The 18,068-nt window shown below is 41.8% G+C and overlaps 11 protein-coding genes across 11 annotated transcripts; 3 read left to right on the forward strand and 8 right to left on the reverse strand.

The window, feature by feature from the left end:
• Nucleotides 1–418: 418 nt before the first annotated feature.
• Nucleotides 419–920, reverse strand: FA14DRAFT_162561 (uncharacterized protein). Its single transcript, XM_025499668.1, has one exon. The coding sequence runs from the start codon at nt 875–877 to the stop codon at nt 554–556; it is 324 nt and encodes a 107-aa protein (XP_025351872.1). The 5' UTR covers nt 878–920; the 3' UTR covers nt 419–553.
• A 786-nt stretch (nt 921–1,706) lies between these two features.
• Nucleotides 1,707–3,014, forward strand: FA14DRAFT_175254 (NAD(P)-binding protein). Its single transcript, XM_025500585.1, has one exon. The coding sequence runs from the start codon at nt 1,832–1,834 to the stop codon at nt 2,882–2,884; it is 1,053 nt and encodes a 350-aa protein (XP_025351873.1). The 5' UTR covers nt 1,707–1,831; the 3' UTR covers nt 2,885–3,014.
• Nucleotides 2,966–4,093, reverse strand: FA14DRAFT_139305 (uncharacterized protein; the record flags this gene model as incomplete). Its single annotated transcript, XM_025497077.1, has 2 exons — nt 2,966–3,186; nt 3,258–4,093. Coding segments are annotated over 2 exons (1,057 nt in total), but the record flags the coding sequence as incomplete, so codon positions are not given.
• Nucleotides 4,094–4,867: 774 nt separating this feature from the next.
• Nucleotides 4,868–5,452, reverse strand: FA14DRAFT_91153 (uncharacterized protein). Its single transcript, XM_025503052.1, has 2 exons — nt 5,224–5,452; nt 4,868–5,146 (listed from the first exon to the last, which is right to left on the reverse strand). The coding sequence occupies exons 1-2, from the start codon at nt 5,244–5,246 to the stop codon at nt 4,954–4,956; spliced, it is 216 nt and encodes a 71-aa protein (XP_025351875.1). The 5' UTR covers nt 5,247–5,452; the 3' UTR covers nt 4,868–4,953.
• A 644-nt stretch (nt 5,453–6,096) lies between these two features.
• FA14DRAFT_192666 (uncharacterized protein) lies at nt 6,097–6,645 on the forward strand (the record flags this gene model as incomplete). The annotated part of the gene is made up of 3 exons (XM_025501949.1): nt 6,097–6,300; nt 6,383–6,466; nt 6,544–6,645. The coding sequence occupies 3 exons, from the start codon at nt 6,097–6,099 to the stop codon at nt 6,643–6,645; spliced, it is 390 nt and encodes a 129-aa protein (XP_025351876.1).
• Nucleotides 6,646–6,715: 70 nt separating this feature from the next.
• On the reverse strand, nt 6,716–9,225 carry FA14DRAFT_162563 (uncharacterized protein). Its single transcript, XM_025499669.1, has one exon. The coding sequence runs from the start codon at nt 9,046–9,048 to the stop codon at nt 6,742–6,744; it is 2,307 nt and encodes a 768-aa protein (XP_025351877.1). The 5' UTR covers nt 9,049–9,225; the 3' UTR covers nt 6,716–6,741.
• Nucleotides 9,226–9,559: 334 nt separating this feature from the next.
• FA14DRAFT_192668 (uncharacterized protein) lies at nt 9,560–11,796 on the reverse strand. The gene is made up of 2 exons (XM_025501950.1): nt 9,847–11,796; nt 9,560–9,781 (listed from the first exon to the last, which is right to left on the reverse strand). The coding sequence occupies exons 1-2, from the start codon at nt 11,683–11,685 to the stop codon at nt 9,662–9,664; spliced, it is 1,959 nt and encodes a 652-aa protein (XP_025351878.1). The 5' UTR covers nt 11,686–11,796; the 3' UTR covers nt 9,560–9,661.
• A 515-nt stretch (nt 11,797–12,311) lies between these two features.
• Nucleotides 12,312–14,100, forward strand: FA14DRAFT_91178 (amine oxidase). The gene has a single exon (XM_025503053.1). It carries the CDS (start codon nt 12,412–12,414, stop codon nt 14,047–14,049), a length of 1,638 nt encoding a protein of 545 aa, XP_025351879.1. The 5' UTR covers nt 12,312–12,411; the 3' UTR covers nt 14,050–14,100.
• Nucleotides 14,101–16,043, reverse strand: FA14DRAFT_186179 (uncharacterized protein; the record flags this gene model as incomplete). The annotated part of the gene is made up of 1 exon (XM_025501505.1): nt 14,101–16,043. One exon carries the CDS (start codon nt 16,041–16,043, stop codon nt 14,151–14,153), a length of 1,893 nt encoding a protein of 630 aa, XP_025351880.1. The 3' UTR covers nt 14,101–14,150.
• A 429-nt stretch (nt 16,044–16,472) lies between these two features.
• FA14DRAFT_158397 (uncharacterized protein) lies at nt 16,473–17,099 on the reverse strand (the record flags this gene model as incomplete). The annotated part of the gene is made up of 1 exon (XM_025497954.1): nt 16,473–17,099. The coding sequence occupies one exon, from the start codon at nt 17,097–17,099 to the stop codon at nt 16,473–16,475; it is 627 nt and encodes a 208-aa protein (XP_025351881.1).
• A 219-nt stretch (nt 17,100–17,318) lies between these two features.
• FA14DRAFT_182378 (uncharacterized protein) lies at nt 17,319–17,975 on the reverse strand (the record flags this gene model as incomplete). Its single annotated transcript, XM_025501202.1, has 1 exon — nt 17,319–17,975. The coding sequence occupies one exon, from the start codon at nt 17,973–17,975 to the stop codon at nt 17,319–17,321; it is 657 nt and encodes a 218-aa protein (XP_025351882.1).
• Nucleotides 17,976–18,068: the final 93 nt, after the last annotated feature.

Genomic DNA, 18,068 nt, shown 5'->3' on the forward strand with positions numbered 1-18,068 from the left:
TACATAAATTGTCGTTTTGATGATCATCATCACGGCGAATGAAAAGTTTACTCCAAGTCAACTGATGTCTATGGATGTCAAATTCTTTACAAGATACTTTTTTGTTCGCCTGCTTTTATGTAAAATGAATCAAAATGCAAAGGTATACATGATAGAAATGGCACAATATGTTGCGGCTAAACTTATAGTCCATGCCCCTCGCGCGGCTGAAAGTTTTGGTTTTGCGGCTTCACTTGCGAAACGGTTTCGTTCGTTGGCTTGTTAAGCCCTACGCCACATCTCATAGCTGGTCGTCATTGTTACGGGCCAAAGCTTCAGAGGAGCTAATTCAATGAGAGAGGAAGCAAGCACCACCAGAACTTCCAAACGGCTTTGAATTTGAAAGAGAAATTCAATCAATAAAAAACTATGTATGAAGCGCCCCGTGAGAGCGTACAAAGCATTCACGACAGAATTATATACAAAGTTTGAACAAACAGGCCAGGCCATTGGTCGTCAAAAGAACAAAAATTGGGGCAGAAGAAAAATTCTTACAAACTTGGGAAAGATCCGTTTAAATGCTAATCGTAGCATCTATAGCTTTAGTTTGTGCTTGGTGGCCTAAAACTTTTACTTTAGCTGATTTACCTGCTGCTGCTTTATCCAGGAATTTTCCTGCTTTACCAGCTCCCGAAGCATAGCTAATCTTCGATGCACCTTTATAAATGGCAGCTTGAGCTCTAGTTGCTGCAATTCTGAATCGTGTGCCGTCTGGAATGAGTCTTGTACCTCGTTTTTCCAAACGAAATTGTGTAGGTAAAGGAAAACATTTGCTCTCTTGAGCGATATTGAGGAAGTATAGCCATACTGCCAGCAGTAATTGGAATGAAAAGTTCATCTTGATATCTTCTCTGCTGGTGTAAATCAGAAGTCAGCTTGCCTGATGGTGAGAGAAAACAAAGAATGTAAGATGTAAAATCTCCCCTTCATACAGTTTGAGAACGTTTTTCATTTGATCAGGGTAGGGGGCAAATTGTGTAAGACGAAAAACAAAGTTTCAACCCGCTCGGGGCTGTACAAACGTGACTATACGCAAGGCAATGCAGCTTCCGTCACATGAATGGTGAGAAGAGGGGAAGAGTGTGAAGCATAAATGTTTGATGTGAATGGATAAATCATTGAGAAGAGGACATCATCATATGATATACATGCTCTCTCGCCATCCCTAAAGAGTTGAAAAATTGTACTTTCAATAAAGCCTTTAATACTTTTAAATCCGCGAACGACGCTCTCATTGATGGTCTGCGTATGATTTATGTTTGCCTCGAATATCGATCGATGTACACAAAGGATCATGCTGAATGGCTGACGGTAAAACCGCGGATGATTGTCTGCTTAAAGGCCGAATGAAATTTTGATGGCGCGTGTAATGTTTGCTCGGTGTATCTGTAGGACACTGAAATTGCGCCCTTTTCTCGTTCGGTGATAACAGACGCGAAAGGCTGAGCCATGTATCTCTAATTCCGCTCTTGACATTCTAACTCCAACAGTGGGCACACGGGCAGTGTGTGTGTGGTGTACTTGGGCGGAGGTTAGAGTGCACGGAAGGTGCCGCCACGTTTTCCTATTCATTGTTGTACGTACCTGCATCAAGACACAACGGTTGACATACCTAGATGTGCTCAAGTTGGAACGGAGATTAAGCAATCTTATCTTTAAGTCCTTCTCTCGGGAATGGTAAGCATGCAACACCACAAAACTATAAATACAGCTCAATTTTGACACTTCTTTCTTCATCCATCCATCTCCACATCACAACAATCTTCTCACTTTCAACCAACTCTCTAACAAAATGTCTCAAAATACTCAATACGTCAAAGATCAACCTGCTGGCTTCAATAATAAAATCCAAAATGTTGCCATCATCGGAGCAAGTGGTCAAATGGGCGGTCATATCGTAGTGGAGCTACTCAAGAACCCACAATTCAAAATTACCGCCTTGACACGCAAAGGCAGTAAAAGTCAAATGCCAGAAGGTATTCATAATGTAGTGGATGTTGATTATGATCAACAACAATCAATCGTTGATGCTCTTAAAGGACAAGATATTTTGATCACAACTTTGGCAACAACGGCTCCAAGAGATTTACCCAATAAGCTCGTTGATGCAGCTGTTGAAGCAGGAGTACGATGGTATATTCCAAACGATTGGGGACTTGATTTCTCAAACAACCAATCAGCAAAAGAAGAAACTTTTATCGGTGTTGGTAAAGAACAACATAACAAATACGCTCATTCAAAAGGTCTTCCTTGGACTGCGATCGGAAATGGATTTTGGTATGAATGGTCCTTGAGTGGTGGAATTCAAATGTTTGGAATCGATATCAAATCAAGAAAAGCAAACTTTTATGGAAATGGTAAAGTTCCTCAATCTACTTCAACTTGGAGACATTCGGCTCGCGCCGTTGCTACATTCTTGGCATTGCCCATCCTTCCACAAGATCAAAACGATACAAAGGTCACTATGAGCAAATGGAGGGATGCCTATCTAAACGTACAAAGCTTCCACTTGGACCAACGTCAAATGTTAGATGCCGTTCAAAAAGTTACAAACACTACCGATGCAGACTGGGAGATCAACGACGCAAATGTTCAAGAGATCTGGAAAGAAGGTTCTGATCGCTTGAAGCAAGGTGATATGACAGCTTTTGCTGTTTCTCTTTATTCCAGAACCTTTTTCCCTGATCATCCGGCTGATAATGACGAGAAATGCAAAGAAGAAATGAAGCTTCTGGGCTTAGCAGAAGATGAATCTTTGGAGGATGCTACAAAGCGAACAGTTCAAATGGCAGAGGGTAGCTACGTTCAAAACTTCTTTGCCAAGTTGTACACATCTGGCAACTAATCCTAGCCTCTAATTTTAATACAATAGAATTCAACCGAAACTTTTGCTTCCTACATCATTGTAATGACATTTGAATTAACCCCAATTTTGCTTCACTTCATCGTATTGAGCTTGTGTCAATGGTTTCACTGCACCATGCTTTGTCATCGATGGCATTCCATTTCCAACACCTCGATCGGTATATCCATATTGCGTGATTCCGTTATCGGCAGTGTAAGGGTAATAACCTACGGGATTACGGCCGTATTGGTCAAGCCAGACCCACCATGTGTCGTTGGTGTTATCTTTGAAGAAGAGGCAGGCTGAAAGGGGAGGGAGGATAAAAATTTTGTCAGTCAAAGTTAAAATGTTTTCTTCGTTCTTTTACACTCACCCTCTGATGAGCTATTGTTGTCAACATATTCGGTAGACGAGCCAATATCGCTCCAATCACCAAAGATTCCATTCGTGCTTACTTGACCGCGACATTTACCCACTGATTCATCTTTGAAGAAACGAACGTATTCATTCTCAACGCCGGTTGGATGCATAGTCAAATCAATGATACCAACATGGTTCGGCAAAGCAATGTATTGTTGAGGATCAGTGAAAGTTCTGAAATCGGAAGTGTAAGAATAATAAATTTTATCATTATCCGGATTACCCGAATGTGAAGAATCAGAATAAACGTTTGAAGACCAATAAACCATAAAACGATCTTCATCGGCAATATAGAGTGATTCAGGTGCCCATGCCATTCGGAAATTTTCCGGTACAACCTCTACCAGCCTAGGTTCTTGCCATTTTGTCAAACTTGATCCTTCCGAATCCCAAATGACCAAACTTCGGCTTAAGAATGGGTCACTGAAACCACCAATGGCAGTTTGGTTCAAGTCTGTTGCAATGATGTAATGTTGAGATTGATCATCTTTGCTTACAAGATAAAAATCACGAACGCCTTTCGTTCCAACATTTGAGGTCAAGAGTGGTGCACCTCCTTTGAGAGGAGTATAACTTGTTGCTTCATTTCCGTTACTGATGTGACCGAACACTTGTTCTCCGGCTGGATAAGTGGAATAATTTCCTGGCGAGACGTAATCATCGTAAAAGTGAATGAACAAATAGCCTGCATAATCGGCTGCCGATGCATCCCTTCTATGGCTAAGAGGGAGTAAGGAGGCATGCACTGCCAACGTAAGAGCCAAGAGGATGAAAACTAGAGAACGCATGTTGACTTGGGATTGGGTTCCATAATATCTCAAGTATGATTTCTTAAACGGTCTTATTTATAGCTTTCTTCTCTATTAATCATCATAGCTACCTTGACGGTAATCTATTGTCCGTTAGGGAGAGGGTCGTATTATTTATTCTTCCTTTCTTGAGGATGTGTCAATGTTATAAATTCAACGTGGGGTAAACAAACAAAATTCCCCTTCTTTCGGTGATCTTTTGTCTGACATGCATAAACTTTTCGCGCTAAAAGATGGGATGGATGGCCTTTCATCATTCGGAAATCTGTTGCAAGTGATGTCCTTCCTCATATGGTGAAGACATTTTCTTTAAACGTCAAGCAATATACTTCAAGATTGAAAGCTAATGTCTTGGCATACATACGATGACGTTTATTTTCCGGATTATACGGATAATGCTTTTCATTCTGTACGGAGACAAAGACGTAAATATTTCTTTCAACGCTTTAACAGGAACAATAGCCTTAGAATAGACTAGGAGTTAGATACCCGTTGTATAGTGTCAACAAACACTCAATTAAGTCCCTACTAATGACCCTCAAGCAAATTGCAAAAGATGGTCGAAATAGACCTGCGTACATAAGCAGGATCAAAACCGAGCATATTACATAATGAGTCCCACAAACGACTTGAATTGGTTCACTATCTCGCTCTTGCCATGATGACATGATTATGTCTGAGAACACAATCTCAATGCAGCAGACATGATGATAACCGACTTAATTGATATTATTCAATATAACTCGCTGCTCGTGAGTAAAGATGTTACGTGAATATACAAAAAGTGTAAACTGCAGAGCGCAGATGTTGATGATGATCTTGCTTGAGAGGAAAACACAATTAGTTCTTTGCCTTTTCCTTGTTCACTTCAGCAGAAGCGTTGTTCTTGGTTTCATCCATCTTATCACCGATTGCATCTTTTGCTGCTTCGGCACGGGTACCAACGGAAGCGTTTGAGTCCTTAGCGACGGACTTGTTGGCTTCCTTTGAGGCACCGGATGTGGCCTCGTTAACGGAGTCCTTGACGTAGTTACTGTTGGTGAAGAAGAAGGAGAAGAAAGGTTAGGAGCATGATCCAATGTTAACTGTTGAGTATAACCAGATACTTACGCTGTGTCTTTAACGGTTTGCATTATGAATAGAGATGAAACAAATAAGAGGTTGTTGTGGTATATAAAAAGGGTAATGCTGAGTATAAAGTGGGTTCTTATAGTTTTCAAGTTATCCTCTTTTCAAACAGGATTGAATCAATTATTGTACATGACGGTATGGATCGAGGGAGACACTACTATGCCTCCACATAAGTAAGAGGATAGACTCATTTAATCATCTTTTGTTGAAGAGAGGGGTAGGAGAAGGAGGAGGATGAATGCGTTGTTGCAATGAATGAGAATGTTGGAAGGGTCATCCTAAAACAGCAAGCCTCACACTGCCACAAGCCGTGATAATCATCATTTAGCCACTGCTGCTGCTTTCCCTTCCCTTCCCTTGTTTCCGAGGTCCGAGTGTTTGGTTGTGCACCCATGATGTGCATTAGTGTGTGTGCATGTATGCATTTAATTGTGGGTTGTGTGTTGGTTATGTAAACTGTGGGTGTGTGTGTGTTGGTCTACTTCTCCACTTCTATCTCGGCTCAAAGTCCGTTTTACCATCCACGCGTCATTCAAGGGCATCAGATCAACACACCTTCGCACAGACTTAAAAGTGGGTCAAATACTCATTGCCCTCGCCGGGGCCCACTCTTTGTCCTGCATATAACGAAAATAAAAGACCCTTCGTTAAATGACATCAGGATGAATGCAGCATCATACGCATATGATCATCATCGTGAAATGCTGCTGATTGGGCATTGTTCTTCACGTGCTAAATGTAAATGATGAATGGGACCCTGAAATCAATTTATACTCATAGAACATGATAACGATAAAGGCTTAATTATAATCATCCCTACTTGCCATCATCACCATATATCATTCAGCAAAGATGCAAATCATACAATCAATCTCTAGACGCTTTCTGGCTTCCTCTGCTCGCTTTTCAGCCACAGCTCAGCCTTCACTAAGACAATCTCCAGCTTTTATGCTTCGAGGCTATGCTAACAGACCAGTAATAGAAAATGATGATCCAACTCCTGACAAAATGGAAGGCGGACCAGATCGTGAATCGATTCCGGGTGATGCAGGAGGAGTGAGTGAAAAAGACAACAAATCCTAACAAATTATTGAAGTATAATTAACACCCCTCTTTCTCTCTTTCCCACCTCCTCCAGACAAAATCCGTCTCGGAAAGTGATGCTGCCTTTGATCCCAATACACCAAAACCACAAGATAGTGCAGCAGACATTGAAAAAGAGGTATGTTACTCTGCATTCATTGATCATCATGACCCTCCACATTAATACTGACCCCCTCTCCTTCCATTCACTCACAGACGGATAAGGATATGAGTAGATCAGCTGCAAGTAATATGCCTTCAGACGCATCAACAGGTCAAAAACAGAAAAAAGTTCCCGAAAACAAAGGCAGAAGTTGATAAACAATTTTGAAATTTTTATTTAGCAAAAGTGCAATTACAACAAAATGATATAATACAAAAAAATCATCATCTTCTTTTAAACCTGCCTTCTCATTATTGTCTCGGCAAGGGTACATTGACAGCTGTGTCGTCCAAGAATGTCTGCAGCCATTCCCAACCAACATTTTGTTGAATTGGGATCGGGGTTCCATCTTGACTGTTGATCGTGCTTGTTAGACTGGCACCTTCTCCGCCGGTATTCATTCTATTCAACGGCGCTTGTTTACGATCCACTATTTCCACTCCTGCTTGTACGTTGGGAGAATGTTGAACGGATCCTTCCAACAATCCGATCAAACTTGCAAGATGTTCAGAACTTAAAGCACAACAAGTATTTTCCGATCGTATTAATGCAGCTTGCCAAACGGCCTCCTGTGCAACTTTTACGGATTGTAAACATTCTTGTTGGGTTACCGTATAATTTCCAACAACATCAAGAAATTGTTTTCTTTTTGAAGTTGAAGCACTGCTCGTCTGATTACCTTCTGCTGCCGCTGCAGGTATCAAAAGCAAGTAAATAACCAACAGAGCAGCATGATTGATCAAAACCAAAGTTGAATCTGGCATATGCACCAAAACGGTTGGGTGTAATTGAGTTACTCTCCTTAGTAGCCCTACAGAGCTATCCAGACATGCTTGATATGAACGTTGAACTAATTCAGCCGTTGCTGTATCATTCAGAGGGACCATTGTCTGACCTGTCGTCTCAAACCAAACATCCAGCCCTTTGCGAAAAGCGATAGAAGAGATATGCATGCAAATGCTGTGACCCAGTATTTCAAAGCCTGCCCACTGTTGGACATCTTCTGATCCATTTGAAGATGCATTTGAGCCCCTTCTTATTTCTCTGGCCCGTAAGCCTCTTCTGCGCCATCGGTGTTCCCACGTTTCCATTTCGGCAAAGAATGCTTCCAGCAGTGCCACTTGAGGTCCTACCGTATTACGTGAAGTTCCGAACCTGCCTTGTTGATGCTGTTTGAATAGGGCTTTATACTTGCATTGAATCGAACTACCTTCCACAGTTGCACATAAGAACCAATCAGAAGGCAAAGTCGTATTTCCAGCCGCAAATCTTTCCAAAGCCAGAAGCGGTGGAGGAGCAGGCGAAGGTGTCGGCAACGGTAGAACGACTCCATGCTGATCCATAATCATATTCGTCATTGGCATATGATGTAACTGAAAAACACTCCTTTGAACGTAATGGAATAATTGAATTCGTAGCGCATTTGCTGCATCATATTCGGACAAAGGCTTTCCATCACTTGTACTTGTTCGTGAAATTGTCGCAATTTGATCTGTAAATCCAGCATACAACTGTGAATATCCATCATCGGGTGCTTTCCAGACAGTGAGCAAGTTAAACGCTAAAAGCGTTTCTAAACTTTTATCAGCACTTCCGAATGCTCGAATTGCAAGCGAACGAGTATGCATCCCCAACCCTTGCGCTTCTTCTATTTCTCCGTCCGAGAATCGAGATGCCAGATACAAAACCGTTGAAAGCAGAAATGTTGAACTCCATCGTGCACGTGGTAGAGAAAGCTCTCCAGCAGAAGCAAAAACACCGATCCATGGCAACAAATGTGTATCGAAATACGACAACAACTCCACACATCGACTTGGTGATACCACACCTGCCGCCCGCGGATCAGGATGAGTGTCAAATCGTACGACGAGTGGAAGGCTGGCTTCGATGCGTTGAGATCCAGTAGTTCGTTTGTTGAACGGACAGAAGAGCTGCCTCAATGTGGGCTGATATGATGATTCACCTTGATCAATATTTGCTGATTGGATTTCGCCTTCCTGCTTGGCTTCTAGCGTTTGATCTGTGCTACCGGCAATATTCACCTCGCCCGAGGATACGAAGGTGTATGTTGACCCTCTCATACCTTGATTACGCATCAATGCTCTCCATATACTGCTTCGAAGTGGTTTCGGTAGTAGATGCTCGGCATTGCTCGAATCTTCTGCTTGACTTGATGCTTCGTAGGAGCGCTTCCTAGTTGAGAAGATAGGCCGAAGAGAAGAAACGTTTGAAGCAGAACGCTCTTCAAACTCTTCACTTGTACTATCGTTTCTTTTCACAACACTTTCCGGTGAGATTCTTTGACTAGTGCCATCTTGACCTTTAGGTTTTCTTCCTCTTCTATTTACAGCTTCAAATCGACATTCCAAGCCAAATCGTTCACATCTTTGACAGGCAAGAGCACTTTCGCCCACTTTGCATTTCACTTTGTTTGACCTGCATTCTAAACATGCTGCTTTGATAGAAGGAGGCTGTTGTGGTGAATCTGATGATCTTGGCAGCCCACTGACGGATCTTGTATCTGATAACTTTCTTTGTTGTTGACCATGTCTTGGCATATTGTTAATGATTTAACCTCCAAAACATTCATCGTCACCTTGCCTTTCGTATAAAGTGGTTAAAGGGAAAAGCATTATGATAGTAGAGTATTACTGGCATTCTTTTATACGATGTCATTGTATAGCTTTCTTCTTTCGGTAAAATCTTGAAACAAGAAGAAACAATTAAAACACCGATGATGACCGTTGTGTAAAAGCAAGATTGCGTGCCAAATAGGTCAATGAAGTTTGCATTCTAGCGTCATTTTTCGTACCAGAACAATGGCATTGTAATCTGCACCATGCACTGTACCTGTCTACGGGGAATTTAACAGACATGAAATGTCAATTCGGACCGATACAAATTAAATGACCGAGCGTCGAATTAAATTCACCGACGGGTTGATGCAAGGCACCTTATCAGTGTATCCCTCCTCCGAAGTTCTAGAACACAAACAATCAAATCAATCAATATGCATAGAACTAATTCGCGCTCAATTCAACCACCGACAACAGCCGCCGTTTGACAGATATTCAAAAGCATGATATCATTGACAAGCAAGCAAAACAAAAATACACTAGATTGATAGAAGGGTAACCACTGAGAAGGTTTTGCTTTTTTTGGAGAAGCGTTTTACTTCTTAAGTGCTGCAATCTCTGACCGTAATGCTTTCAGCTCCGACATTAATGCTGCAAGATCTGTGTTCGATACTGTTTGATCGCCGTTGCTTTCTTCCTTCTCTTCGGATCCGCTCTAAATAAGAAGAGGAAAATGTAAGCACGTGGACATCCACACTGTATAATTAGAACGGTACTCACCTTTACTGAAGGCAATTTGGATGCCAGCTGCTTAAATGGTGTACGAGAAATGACGGCATTTTCCTGTTGTTCTTCCCCTTCGATGACCGGATCTTTAACGTTAGAAATCCCGGAAACGTTTGCCAACTTGCGTACCCTTTCTTCCGGCATGTCATCAATCATTTCCAAGTAAATTCTATGTGCAGCACTTCCTTGCCAATTTGATTCATAAAATGCAATCACGATCAAAGGAATAAAAAAGATTACTCCTTGAACATATTTGTTAATCGTTGCATAAACCTTTCTTGGCAAGATTGGTTCGAATGGAGCGATCAAAAATGCTTCCAACAAATTAAACGGCGCCAAATAAACGTATTGATCAGGTGCACGGACGGAGGCAATAACTTTGGAACAGAAGTATGCCTTGAAAACTGAATCAGCAGCATCAACTGTTTTGTCGTATGCGGATGCAAAAAAGGCGACCAGAATATTTGCTAGCAACATCACTGTGATGAATGTGTAAAAGTAAAAGATAATCGTACCAAAAGGTGCGCCGAATTTCTTGTTTGGTCCTTCAAAATCAGGTTGACCAAGGATTGCTTGGATAAGCAAGTTGGAGATCACTGAAACGGAACCTTTTACTCGATGACCATCAGCTGCATCGAGAGCAAACAAAGATTGTGCATACCCAACAGCAGTGATCAACAAAAGCAAGAAGAAGGCTGCAGCTTCTTTGATCATACGTAAAAGCACGATTTGAATCACACCAAAGTACTGCAGACCATCGGCTAGCTTGAGCAGTTGCATCCACAACAGAGGAGCAATACAACTCAACAATTGGAAAGCAAGCAGTCTATAATGATAAGCCTTTTCCGCATCTTTCCCTTCGATCCAGCCAGTAATGCGAACGGAAAAAGCAGCGACGAACAAAATATCCGAGCATAGATCAACCAAGACCCAGAATGAAATCACTTTGTCCAAACCGCCCATCTTGAACCAACGTGTAAGGTCATCGACCAGATAACCCGCTGCAAAGATCCAAAGAACGATTTCCCATGCGTCCAAGCCGGTGAACTCCAACGTGGAAAAGGTGTAAATGACAATAAAAGCGATATGAATAGCAAGACCGGAATAGTATGCATATTGCGGCACAGATAACCTTGAAGGATTGATTCGACTGATGAATGATGCATCATTGATATGATGAGGCTCAAAGAACACATTTCTATGTTCGCCAAACTTTTGTACTAGCTTTCCTTGCCAGATCTCCTCTGCACATCTTTGTGCCTCGGGTCCCGATAAAAAGTATACGCAATTTTGATCTACTGCACTTTCTAGTGCACTTGAAGGTTGTGCTTCATCACCATCCTCTTCCAATCGAACGAAACGCTTGCTCAATGAGACATGACTGTGCTGGCCAGTGTTGGAAGTGGTATTGGCCTCGATTAGTGCGACAACTCTACGTGCCAAAATTTCACAAGCCAAAGCACGTAAATCGTTCAAATTGCCATCGTCACCATCGTCAACTTGTCGTTTGAACGTCTTTCTTGCTTCCAGCAAAGCGAATGGAACTACATCACCCAAATCACCTCCAGCAGCCAAGAAAGTATCAACAGCTTCTTCTGTAAGCAAACCTTCTGCGCTTGTTAGGCTCTCTTCTTCAACTTCTACACTTAACCATTCTTGTACGAGTGTACGAACGCGTAAGATCAAACCGGTCACATTACGAGATGAAATCACTGTTCGAGATTCGACTTGAACACGTTTTTGTTGTTGTTTGGAAGCAGTTGGATGGATTACAACTGCTTCTTGATTAGCAGCTGCGGCAGTTGAATTGGCTGCTAATCCTTCCTCTGCCATTGTGATAAAAGGTTGATGGTAGGGAGAAGTACATGAAGTGCAGCTGTCATGCTTTGCAAACTCCACTCGCTATCCAATTGCAGTTAACGCAGCAAGAGAGGAATGTTTGAATGAAAAAAGAGAAGATTAACGCGTCACAGGCTGTGCAATAAAATACGCTAAACCATAAATCGTCTAACTCGATGCAGATACCATGATCGACTGCTTGTATCAAGAAATATAAACCGAAATACCGAAGATTTATTTAATTCTATAGATTGATTTGATTATTGAAAGATGGTCAAATGTATATGCTCCCCGCGCGAACCGCTAGAGCCACAAGCAACCTCCCCAGTCCTCTTATCAAAAACACATGGCTTGCAGATAGGCTCGTGTGAGCAACAGTGCATCTCAACCGAGCGCTGCACAGCGCAGCGCGCGGTTAAACTGATAAGAAGAAGATCCGCAACTTTTGACAGTTCTCAATCTTTGTTTGCTTGGCACCGAAATAAATAATTGTCCGAGTTGAGTTCCAATTAATTTAAACTCGCGTACGCCTGTCCCCCTGTTTGATAATAAAGTTTAGCCTGCATTTGGTACATCAATCAATAGATAGGATATTGCATAAGTGTACATGACACATCACACGACTACACCCTACTTAAGATAACAATATGTCTTTAAGAGTCAACTTTCCCCCTAAATGCTTCCTCACCATCACGAATTGGGAAAAGTGTATTGGTAGTGATGATGTGGTTAGCTGGAGGTAGAACGTTCTCCATCCTCATATCATTTGCATGGTTCGCATGTTGCGCATACAGTCAATCACCTTCTTCTTCACAACATCTCTACGTTCGCGGTAACGAAAGCGCCAATGCCAAAGAAGCAGATGTAATCATTCTGGGAGCAGGTATCGCAGGTATTGCAACAGCTCACACTTTGATCAAACATCATGGCATCAAAGATGTTTTGTTGCTCGAAGCACGTCCTGTTGTTGGTGGTCGTGCATATCTGGAAGAATTGGTCGATCCAAGAAATAGCAGAACGCTTCATGTTGAAAAAGGATGTAATTGGATTCAAGGCTATGGGCACGAGAACATCACAAAGCTTGCAAAAAAGTGGGACCTAAAAACGCAAGCACAAAATTATTCCTCTATTGCTTATTTCAATGGTACTCGTGGCTTGGCCATTGATGATGCAAAGATACCACCCGGGAAATTCTTGAACGATGATCAACTTGATTTCATGAACGCATACGATGAAGCTGCTGACAATGTAACAACCTATGCGAACCAGCGACTTAAACGACAAGAAGTCGATCTTACAGCAAGGGCTGCGTTGAGCATTTTGGATTGGATTCCGATCACACCACTGCAAAAGGTATACGAATGGATCAATGTCGATTTCACATTTGCTCAACCACCTGAAGTGTGCAGCTTGTTCAACACGTTTAGCGTTTCAGAAGATGCAAGTGCAGATCGTCTTGTAATCGATCAACGTGGCTATAGACACATCTTTATCAAAGAATTGGAAGAAGTCTTTGGATCTTCGTTGAATGACTCACGCTTGCACGTCAACACAACCGTCAAGAACATCAACTACTCTGGCAAGCACACCAAGATTGAAACAGACAAGGGCACTTACACTGCTCGGAAGCATGTCATTGTCACGTTCAGTATTGGTGTACTGCAAGACAATCAAATCACCTGGACACCACGATTGCCCAATTGGAAAAAGGAAGCAATCTATAGCTTCGCAATGGCAGTTTATCAAAAGACTTTCCTCCTGTTTGAACGAAAGTTCTGGAGAGATGAACAATTTCAAGTTTACGCAGACCCAGACCAGCGAGGACGTTATCCGTATTGGCAGAACCTGAACGCACCTGGGTTCTTTAATGGCAGCACAGATGGTTATGTTTATTTCGTGACACACGTCGATCAAGAAGCAAGACGGATTGGTTCTTTGGGTGATGATGACGTAAAGGCGGAAGCTATGTTCAAGCTCAAAGAAATGTACGGTGATGATATCCCGCAGCCTTTGGATGTCCTTGTGCCACGCTGGGATCAAGATCCATTGTTCCGTGGAAGTTATTCGAATTGGCCACTTGGAGAATTAGATCAACATCACGATAATCTTCGTCAACCAGTAGGTGACAACAAAGTCTTTTTCACCGGTGAAGCATATAGCAAAGAAATGTTTGGATACGTTCAAGGTGCATGGGAAGAAGGTAAACAGACCGGAACGAAAATTGCAAATTGCTTAAAAGGAAACGGATGCCCAGGCGGATTTGCATTTGAGAGTATTAAGACTTGCTCACAGCAACAGACTACACTCAAACGCAGGGACATTCTTCAGCATCAATTTCTAAGGAACAAAAAGGAGTGAGCTTGATGTACCATACAGGGAGGTAAATAGCAAATGAACATACTTGGACAGTTTCGAATGAAAGTTGTAGTCCCTGAGCTTTGAGAAGTAGGCATTATGTTCTACTCCGTGACCCCGGTTTGAAGTAGATAATTTTCTATCTCTTTGGTATCTCTGGTATCCTTGCTTTCGTAAGGGTGTGTAACTCCATTCTCTTTGGGAACAGGCTTTACTTCGACTAATTCGTCCTTCTCATTCTCTTGATGAGCCTTCATCTTACCCATAAGCTGTTCTACTAGTTCTTCGTCGCTTAGAGGATCACTATGGGCCTTGAAACCATCAATATTCTGCCATTGATCGTTACTTGTGGTCTTTTCGCGATCCAGTGAAAGTTGGTCAATCTGATTGTCTGGGTGTTTGAACATCGATCCCTCCTTCTCTGCAGGAATTATTGTATGCCCATTTTCGCATTCGGTGCTGTCGATTTTTTCATCCTGTGATTTGAATTCTTCTGCCATATTAGTAGCCAGATCAACAACCTCTTTGACGCCTTGAGTAGCTCTGTTTGTTGTACGATGACTACCATGATCAGCTAGTGTATCGTTCGAAGGCGTTTCATCGACTTGAGTTATTATGGATTCTTCACTATCAAAAGTTTCTTTCGACTCGACCCGCTCGACCGTTTTCGAAATGCTCGATTCTTTATCCTCATTTCCATCAATTTGCTCCACTTCAGCATTATTCGGCATAATGTCTTTGCTGGAAAGGTTGATATTTTCGATATCTACGCTGAATGGCTCTTTGGCCTCAATTGATGGTTCCGATTGTTGTTGAGATTGTGGTTGATCTGCAGTCTCTGGGTCTAATTCTGCTTTTGTGTCCTCTTCATTTCTCGCAATCTCAACTTCTTCCTGCTCTTTCAACTCTACGGCTTCGGCTTTGTCAGTGTCAACGCTTTTTTGTTCTACGTCACTAGAATCTCCTTGCTTTGTGAATTCCTTTCTTAGCGCTATCAAGATATCCTTACTTAGCTCCTCGTACTTCAACTGCCTAAGATTGAAGATTTTTGTCTCTAATAATTCCATCATCCGGTCCATGCCATCCTTGAATACTTTAGAGTCAAGCTCTCTCTCTGCCATAGATTTCTCTACTTCCTTGACCCCTTTCGTTCCATCACCATCTTCCAATAAACAATTCACGATCACGGGTGGTGCAGGCGGCGGATAAGGCCTCACAAATGTCTTATCTTCTTCTTTGACCAAAGGTTTTGTGATAGGCATCAAAGTAGAAGCAGATTGCCACCACTTTTGATCTTCTTTTGGTGCTTTGGGTAGATTGACGGATTCGTTCTTTACCAAAATATCAAATCTCTTCCTTTGATGAAGCATTAGGATGCATTTCACGATATGCTCATATGCTTCTCCTGCCCTAAGTTTCCCATTCTTGACCAATTCCACTTGGATATGCATTTGTTGCTTTAAGGCATCACGGTACGTGCTGTACGTAGGCGAAAGACCATCGATCAAACTTTTCATCCGTTCCTCTACTGCCGGAACGACATCATGGAATCTGCAAACAGCAAATTGTTTATCAATATTTGCCAAATAAGTTTGTATGTCCTGTTTGTCTTGTTGTCGGATATTAAGCAAAGAGAGCATCAGGTCCGCTGAATGATTCGATACATCTACGCTATATCTATGCAAGAGCCTTTTGTACATCATTGAAGCATCTTCCATTCCAATGACCACATAAAGGCATTGCGTAGAAAGAGTAGCTTGTAAAAATACTACACAATCCAAATTTGCTTTTTGCCATCTATGATCACTTCTTTGGAGACGTTTATGTTGTTCTGGCATTGCTTCATCCAATAAAACGGCTCGTAATAGTCCACTCGGATCTTCGGCTAGAATGCATTTTCGCAAAACGTCATCCCATAATTCTATATTGTATTCACCTTGAAGTACAACAGCTTGACAGCCTTTTGTGCCTACTTGACGAAATAGACTTGGCAACATTTTGAGAAGTTGAAGAGACGATGGTAACAATCAAAAAGCTAATCAAGTTTTTTCTTATGAACTCCTTTATTCTGGAACATTTGCTTTGGAAGCGGCCCTTGCGCCCTTCGAATAGGGAAATGATAGGTCTTTGGAAATGGAAGCGGAGGCGCTTTGACCCCGATAGCGGCGGCGCCACTGTATTGTAAATGACTCAAGAGAGACTTTACTCGTCCGTTTTCTACTTAGCTGATACCTTCTCTATCTTTGCAGATCATTTAGGTTATATAAATTACGATTTCATGTTATTGAAATTAAACAAAGTTCAATGTCGGCAAGACCGCTCAAGATTCACAATTTGGTTTGTTTATATTTCATCCCGAAAACAAATCAACAGCGGCTCCGACACAAATTAGCGCCCAGCCAATATTTGTCAGCTGCCATCAACCGTTAAGGGTCAAAAATTCTCCTGAGACAGCGAACTTCATGATCTTGCTCTTCTTCCGGCTCTGTAACATCTCCACGTGTCAATTTATCCGCAATAAAAACCTTTCGCTCTTCATCGTAGGTAGAAGGAGACAGTCCCAAGATGACAGCTTGGATCTGTTCACTTTTGCTTAATTCGATCCCGAAACGTTTACAGACTCCGAGTCTACGCCTCATTTCTTTTGCATATTGTTGTATAGTGAGTTTGTTTTGTTGGACTTGTAGTAACAGCAAGACTGTCTTTTCATCCTCCCCGGAAGTTTCATTTCCAAAAACATCTAAAAGTCGTTTGCGCATAGTACACGCATCTTGAAGATCCATAACCAAATGAATCGCATCTTGTGATAGGCTGGATTGCAATAATGCCACACATCTTGCATTGGCCTGTTGACTTATCTTAAGTTGAGAAGGCGTTGTGCCTTTGTACGTTCCCCTGCTGTATGCATGCATAAGGGCATGACTTTTATCATCTTCTGCTTTGATGGCATTGAGTAAAGTCCAGTCCCATAATTGAACATCTTGACCATGATCAAGAATAACGACGTATGTATTATGTTTACCGATAGCTCGCATTACTGGAGGGGAAGTCATTATGTAGAATGATGTTGGGAGGAATATGAAAGGAATCATTGCTATCAACTACAAACACAGCAGATAAAAGGCGTAAATTCAACGGCCGACCAAAGACGGTGCTCCGCTCACAGAAGGACGGAGTGTGATATCACTCTCCGCACACACAGTATACGATTGTCCCACAAAGTACAATTGCATTTTTGATACTGCCTTGTAAAAGCGGAAGTTGAGATCGAACTATTGTTTAGATTTATTTTGTATCGTATCCTTAAGCATAGCTTCTTGGGCTTTTCGCAGTCTGAGCTTTTGTCTGGCGTTGAAGACTCTATCGGAATTCTTTTGCCGTAATTGTGATAGCCTTGCTGCATCGTTGACCGACAATTTCCCCTCATCCTTTTCTTTCTTCCTGAGCTTACCAATTTCTCCTGATAATCCATACCCATAGCCTAGCTTTTGAAGTCTACGTTCTCGAGACTCTTTCTTACTTTTTAAAATTTTTGATTGTACTTTTGCGTATTCAACTTGATTCAATGTGGAAAGTTGTTCCTTTTTATGTGCTTGTTGATAAATTTGGTTAGCTTTCTGTTTTTCACTTCTGAAATCAATGTCAGGATAATTTTTTTGGAGTTGTTTGAATTCTTTTGTACGCATATCGAATTCTCTGACAGGCCGAGGTTGAGCTGGACGAATCGAATGGGCCGGGTTAATGTGCTTTTCGTGTTGATTACTGACTTTGCCTATACCCAAAGATAGATCAACCCCACCCTCTGAGTTTGCCTGTTCTCGTAAGTGAGACAGGTCGGGGTTCTTCTGAGATTCTCCATTCTTCACAGCATTTGAAGCATTAAGAATAAAGAAGATAAATAGGATAGCAGCGCTCATCCGCATTGTCATTATCGTACAGTACGAAAGGATGACGTTTTGAGGCAACGTTACAAGAAAAATCAGAATTACAGACTTATAAGGATAAACTCTGAGTAAACTCTG

Source organism: Meira miltonrushii (genome assembly GCF_003144205.1).
Source record: "Meira miltonrushii strain MCA 3882 unplaced genomic scaffold FA14scaffold_6, whole genome shotgun sequence".
Lineage (NCBI taxonomy): Eukaryota > Fungi > Basidiomycota > Exobasidiomycetes > Exobasidiales > Brachybasidiaceae > Meira > Meira miltonrushii.